This window comes from Haliotis rufescens, unplaced genomic scaffold (genome assembly GCF_023055435.1).
Source record: "Haliotis rufescens isolate VD_foot unplaced genomic scaffold, xgHalRufe1.0.p SCAF_16, whole genome shotgun sequence".
In the NCBI taxonomy this organism is placed as follows: domain Eukaryota; kingdom Metazoa; phylum Mollusca; class Gastropoda; order Lepetellida; family Haliotidae; genus Haliotis; species Haliotis rufescens.
The window spans coordinates 20,192,580-20,199,374 of record NW_025963846.1 but is presented as its reverse complement, the minus strand read 5'-3'; the positions used below and the strand labels follow the sequence as shown (position 1 = coordinate 20,199,374).

General features: G+C 40.9%; 1 protein-coding gene across 1 annotated transcript in view; it reads right to left on the bottom strand.

The window, feature by feature from the left end:
• LOC124121820 (sulfoquinovosidase-like) overlaps window positions 1-6,795 on the bottom strand; it is a 30,827-nt gene that overhangs the window by 2,075 nt on the left and 21,957 nt on the right. The window contains exons 6-10 of the mRNA XM_048396968.1: window positions 4,864-5,204; window positions 3,426-3,567; window positions 2,529-2,750; window positions 1,750-1,962; window positions 181-423 (exon numbers count right to left, since the gene is read on the bottom strand). Of these exons, the coding sequence (XP_048252925.1) occupies window positions 181-423; window positions 1,750-1,962; window positions 2,529-2,750; window positions 3,426-3,567; window positions 4,864-5,204 (1,161 nt within the window). The remainder of the gene's footprint in view (window positions 1-180; window positions 424-1,749; window positions 1,963-2,528; window positions 2,751-3,425; window positions 3,568-4,863; window positions 5,205-6,795) is intronic.

Sequence of the window (6,795 nt, the reverse complement as noted above, 5' to 3'; positions counted from 1 at the left end):
CACGAATCGGTCGATTTCAGTCGTTTCATGATTGTGTGATTTCCGCATAGGAGGCATTGCAACTTTCAGGACAGATTCAATTTAACTCTACGGATCCTGGAAATAGTGCAAGTATGAGAGTAACAACTACCCCAATACCAGGACACAATTACCCCCTAATAAAATAGTGTTTGGTGCTACCTTCGTGAGTTCGGAACATGGGCCCAAACACTGCATGTTCTGCCCCTCGCAGCAACCTCTCCTCAGTCCGGACCAGTCCCATTGCCTGTGAGGTAGTGTAGCCCCCTATGTCGAAATGGGTGAGTCCGTGTGACGTTATTCCCATCGATAGGGCAGCGGGTATGGTGGAGGCGAGTCCATCTGCATAACTGAAGTCAACGTTCTGGTCCCCAGCCCACATCATGACGCTGTAGTTCCCTGTTCCTAAACCGCAATAATAATAATAATAATAATAATAATAATAATAATAATAATAACAACAACAACAACAACAACAACAACAACAAAAAACATAAACATAAACAACAATTATTTCTTTCTTCTTAAAATCCACCTTGCAGCAATGTCATTTTTGTGGCAGGCAATCGTTTTTAACAGTATAAAGCATATTAATTATTTAAAAATTTGTTCAAGAATTTTCGGGGACAAAATTCAAGACGTATGAAACCCATGAGCACGGTTTTGGTGCTGACAAACCTAGAAACATAATCAGGGCGAACCTGTATTCGGAACCGGAACCGAATCCGCTGCCTAACGAAACCAACCGAACTGGCAAATAAAGCCAACAATCTGTCTTCAAATTTACGTCGTATCTAGACAGACTGTTACTAAAATAGATTTGATAAAACAGCCAATAACATGTTGGTCAAATATAATATACACGTGAGTCATATTGCCAATCGGAACAAATTTGCTTTTGTTTAAATATACTTTTGCATCACTTCAAAAGTAGGTACAAATATACGTCTGGATGGTATTATTATTAACGTGAGGAAATGAGTTTGCATGACATATATACTTGGGTGTATATTACTTACGTGAGAAAGATTACGTACCTGATAATAATTGTTTGTCGGCACTATACCGGTGTATGTGGGTTTCACCAGTACTAAAGTACATTAAAACCCACAGTATATAAACTACTACAAAAAATGTTTAATAACACTTTTCATTTGACTACAGTTAATCTATCATGCCATGACAGTTTAACTATATGCATGTGAAAAAAATCGGATATTCTTTTACTTCTTTTGAGTGGCATAATATTATTTTTGGAGACATGTACGTTTTGACGTCGAAAATACCTTCTATCTTGAGTTTTGTTTGTTTGTTTGTTGTTTAACGCCGCTCTAAGCAACACTCCATATATATGACGGCGGTCTGTAAATAAGTGAATCTGGACCAGACAATCCAGAGACTGACATCATGAGCATCGATTCATTTAGGATACGATGACATGCATCAACCAAGTCAGCGAGCCTGATCACCAGATCCAGTTAGTGATGGACTGAAGACCAATAATTATTCTAACCCGGATCTTCACGGGACAAGCATGGGTTGCTGAAGACCAATTCTAACCCGGATCTTCTCTGGGACAAGCATGGGTTGCTGAAGACCAATTCTAACCCGGATCTTCACGGGGACAAGCATGGGTTTCGGAAGACAAATTCTAACCCGGATCATCACTTGGGACAAGCATGGGTTTCGGAAGACAAATTCTAACCCTTGGCCTATCTTGGGGAACAGTACCTGTGAATCCTGCCCTCATAAAGAACACAATATCGCCTTCAGTGCCCGTCTCCTGTAGAGCCTCGCGGTTCATTCGGGCCCACAAGGTAGGCCATTCGTTGTGCCGCATCGTAGCTGTGCCGTTGTGTAACGTGGCATACGCTGGGGTGTACTCCCCGAAGTCGGCCATCCAGCCACCAAACCCAAAGTTTATCACATTCTTGATCAGTATCTCTGAAACAGACAGCACGTATCTAAGTTTCAGTGTAAGCTGTACATTGCTCCCGACAGCCGTAAGCATGTTTCACACACTTACGTACCGAACAAGTAAGAGTTCTGTCCCTCAGCCTTACCAGGATCCGATGCATGTCCATACATTCACCAAACTGATATACTTTTGCGCCCTGCGTCTTTGGACAAACATTTTGGATTCACCAAAATCAGCCGTAACCCTACATTGTATGTAAATAGTGAACATGGTCCATAAATCACTTTGCAAGTGCATGACAGCCTTCAGCGTATGCTGTGTAAATCAGGGAGTACGCATGCGCCATTGATGCAATATATTAATACTACTATGAGACATATGCATGTTTACCAACCAACCAACCAACCAACCAACCAACCAACCAATCAACCAACCAACCAACCAACCAACCAGCCAGCCAGCCAGCCAGCCAGCCAACCAACCAGTCAATCAATCAATCCAGACGCAAGCTAACTATTTACAACAATTTTAACAGTCTCCAAGACCCCGAACGAAGCAGCTCTGATTGAAGGGCGTTGCTAGGGATACGCACCGTTCTTGTACCACTGGAAGGCTGCAGGGTTTGTCAGGTCTATGGTGCCACAGAAGAACTCCCCGAAGTTCTGCACCAGCGTCTTTCCCTCCTTGTTCTGGATAAAGTAGCCCTTAGCGTCTGCTTGCTTGAACAACGTTCCATTAGCATTGAGGTTCGGGTTGACGTACACGAAGACTCGGATGCCGCGGGCCTTGAGTGTGTTGATAGTCTTGTCGAGACCTGACAATAAAGATAAGCTCTTAAAAACAACGTTCACTTTTTTAATGCGGAGATCCCTTAATCGGAATGGACTTTGGGACCAGATAGCTTTGTCTATTTTGTGAAACCCGTTAATCCCGATTTTGCAGTTCTCACCTCAACCTCAATTAACAGATGTCCTGATTAACGAATCAGGTACTTTGACATGTCTCTTTTTATACATATAAACATTCAAAACAATACTTGTCCGGAATTAACAGGTTCCGGACTAAACAGGTTTTACTATATAAGGAAATCCGAAATCTTGCCGATTTTATCTAGGATGTCCAGATTAAAGAAGGTACAGTGTTGTCAATGTTAACAAAGCACCACCGACACCTTTCTTGTGATACACCGTTCATTGCCAGACCCTCAACTGAAGTCACATAAAATATTAGCTATGGAACACCATCTCTAGTTGTAGTGAAACCAATAAAGGGCGACATATCCAACCGAGAAATGCATGTTAATATATTTGAAACAAACGGCAAACATTTAATGCGTATGTGCCCAACGTACACAACGAGTTAGGGCTTTAGGTGTTTAAACAGCATTTATGACAGCCAAGCCATGCACGTCATGCACACGATCCTGTTTCTTAGTAATACTATATATTATCGGCAGATCAATATACAATCACTGTGGATCATGGATTACCTGGGTACTTCTCGGGGTTCCACTTCCAGTCCCAGAACACTCTCTGTCCGAATGAGGTGTGAATAGTTCCGGACCAATCTTGTATCCATACGCCAGTTACCTTTACACCATGAGCTTCCGCCAAATTTATATAATCCATCATCTTTAGATAAAATCACATAGAGTGTCAATAATGAAAGTAGTGAAATAAAAACGACTGTAAAGGAGGAATGATATATGTTATGTCATGAAGTATTGTAGCATTGTTTTATAAAGCATAATATTTATCACATGAAGTTATACCAATACCTTTGACCGAGACTGGGCAAAGACCGTAGAGTTTCTGGACAATTGGGTTTCCAGAATTAAAATGGGACGTGTTCCATACTTTCGCAATTCTTTTCAGTTGGCTCGAGTCCATCAGGACCTTCGCCAGCACTGTCAACAATCCATAAAGGAAATAGTTTCGAGCACGTGACTATTTCACGATATAACCCAACCTGGCGGCAGCCGCAAATCTTTATACAACAGTTCAAATACAATTATTCTTTCCATTGACTTTTGTCTTCAAGTCAAAGTGTATACCTAATTTGTGTTAAGCGCATGATAACTGGTTCTATAAAATAATATGTTTTATTTCTTTGTTTGTTCTGTAAATATTTTATCCTTTGTTGTTTCACGAAACACTGAGCAATATTCCAACTACATGACGGCGAGTCTGGACCAGACAATCCAGTAACTGGCATCATGAGCGTCGATCTATGTCATTGGAATACGGTGACATGTATCAACCAAGTCAGCGAGCCTGACCACCCGATCCCGTTTGTCTCCAGCATTGGTCGCTGAACAGCAAATTTAACCTGATCTTTACGGGTCATATATACGCGTTGTCATGTAATACGATATATACAACAGGTGGGACCCGTCATGAAGCAGTTTACAGTGAAACCACGCTATGTGCATTCGTGACCAACGCGTGTTATTCCGGGACAAGCCGAATAGCGACTCGTGCCCCTCACATGGCCATTTATGCGCCCGGGATCCGTCTTAGCGCAAACGGGCATACCAGAAACAATTGTCAACCAATTGCGTAATGGTTCACATATATTTCCCCATATATTATATATATTTCAGATGCAATTTAAAGCACATCGGGACATGCGGAATTATACAGTATGATTGAACACGTGAAACTGTGTCTTTGGTATATTTTTAGATGCAAGATATATGTAAAATCAAAAATTATTTCTGAGGGATCTTTGACGAAGAATTTTAAATCATACGCGCATTCTGATTGGTTTGTCGTATTTTCGCACATAACATTCATCGATATGGGGACGAGTCATCTTGCAGGTTACGGAAAGGGGCGAGTGGTGACGAATGCGCTATGTGCCTACTCCATTGTACCCCATGGTATTGTGTTGGTTGCGGAGGAAGCCGAGTGGACCGAAGCGCGTACCTTTTGAGTGCCACCTTGAACACCGATGACAGCGCCATCATAGATCCAGTCCGGTAGTTCAGGAACTTTACCCAACATCGATATCAATCCGCTGACAAGATTCTTCATAGAGGAGGCTGTAGCAAACCTCATTGTACTGATTGGAGTCTCGTAAAACGAGATCTCGTGGAACTTGTTACTGAAATCGAGCTTCGCGTAGTTACTTCCGGTGTAATGAAAGTAGTACTTGCGTGTGCTGATGAAAGTTGGTTGAGGGAAGTAGGTGGTGTGGTAGTCCCCGCCACCGCAATCACGGTTGTTAGCAAAAAACGTGGCCAGGGTGCTGAGATTTCTCCCCACGCCTACAAAGGAAAGTTGAACTGTGGTTAACGTTACCCTTCATGACGTCATCGGTAGAACCTCCCTCCTTCTACTCTCAACACATGGCGACAGGTAAAGCTGTGGTAGAGTCACCTTCATGACGTCATCGGTAGAACCTCCCTATCTTCTTTTGCCAAAACGAATAGCAATTCCAATACTACGATTTCGAACCTGTAATCATAATTTACCTAATGAGACTGGCCGATGGAAAAATATTCCAAAGGAAAATAGAACTTGTAAATTATGTAATTCCCCATCTATTGCTGATGAATTTCACTACTTATTCAGATGTATTTATTTTAAAAGAGAGAGGCGAACATTTCTCTCACCATATTATACTGAATGGCCAAATATTATAAAATTTGTAAAACTCTTATCAACAACAAACACACAGGGTCTAAAAAAATTATCGAGATTTATTGTAAAAATGTCCATTAGTATTAAAAATGCTAGGTAATCACATGTTGTTATTAATTGCCATCTTGTCTGCTTTTTGTACATATGCATAATTATTTATTGTAATATGCTCTTGTGCCACCTTTTGTGGTTTCTGAGAATAAACTGATTCTGATTCTCAACACATGGCGACAGGTAAATCTGTGGTAGAGTCACCTTCATGACGTCATCGGTAGAACCTCACTGCTTCTATTACTCAGCACAACAGAGAACGAGAACAATGAAAAAGTAGTTCTATTAAGTAGCGAATCCTGCTTTCAGTGTGGGATATATGTTACAGTATATATTTGAGTTACCCATGGTATCATCAATATTCGATAGTAAATACATAACACGTGCTCGTGATACAGTAGGAATCGTACAATGGGCTCTGCTTTTCTAGGGATTAAGGAAAGGGTATTGTCGCTTTTAATTACCAAAACGTTCATCTGCCTCAGCGGATGGTTTTGGAAATATGTAAAAAACATAATGTGTTAGGAACATCGACCAAGACTGATCCCAGTCACTGTGAGTGAGTGAGTATGGTATTACACCGCCTTTAGCTTTGGGCTTCACACATTGTACCCATGTCTGGAATCGAACCCGGGTCTTCGGCGTGACGAGCGACCGCTTTAACCACTAGGCTACCCGACCGCGCAAAGTTGAAGTCGAATGATGAATACAATAAACAACGTTTATAACGAACACTCTTATAACGAACTGACCGAAAAACGAACTTATTTATTAGCCCAGGTCATTTGTTGTATATATGCTGTACATATGCTTATAACGAACTACGGTTATTACGAACTAAATTTAGTGGCCCCTTAAGTTCGTTATAACCGTAGTTTACTGTATTATGTTCATTAATGTGATGAATATGAAACTCTTAGATGGAAATATCTTTCGTTCATCAATGAAATATGTAATACACTTAAACCCTCATCAATTACGACATGTGAACGTTGCACTTTATTTAAAACATTTGTTCAGTTTAAGACATAAATGAAGGAAGTTAATACTCTGTATAAAAATGTAGGTTCACCTGATGAAATTGTTGTATCTTCATCTCGACTATAGGCCATTTGGCACAATGATTAATAAACCTGCCTGAGCCTCTTTTAGAAGTATTGTAGT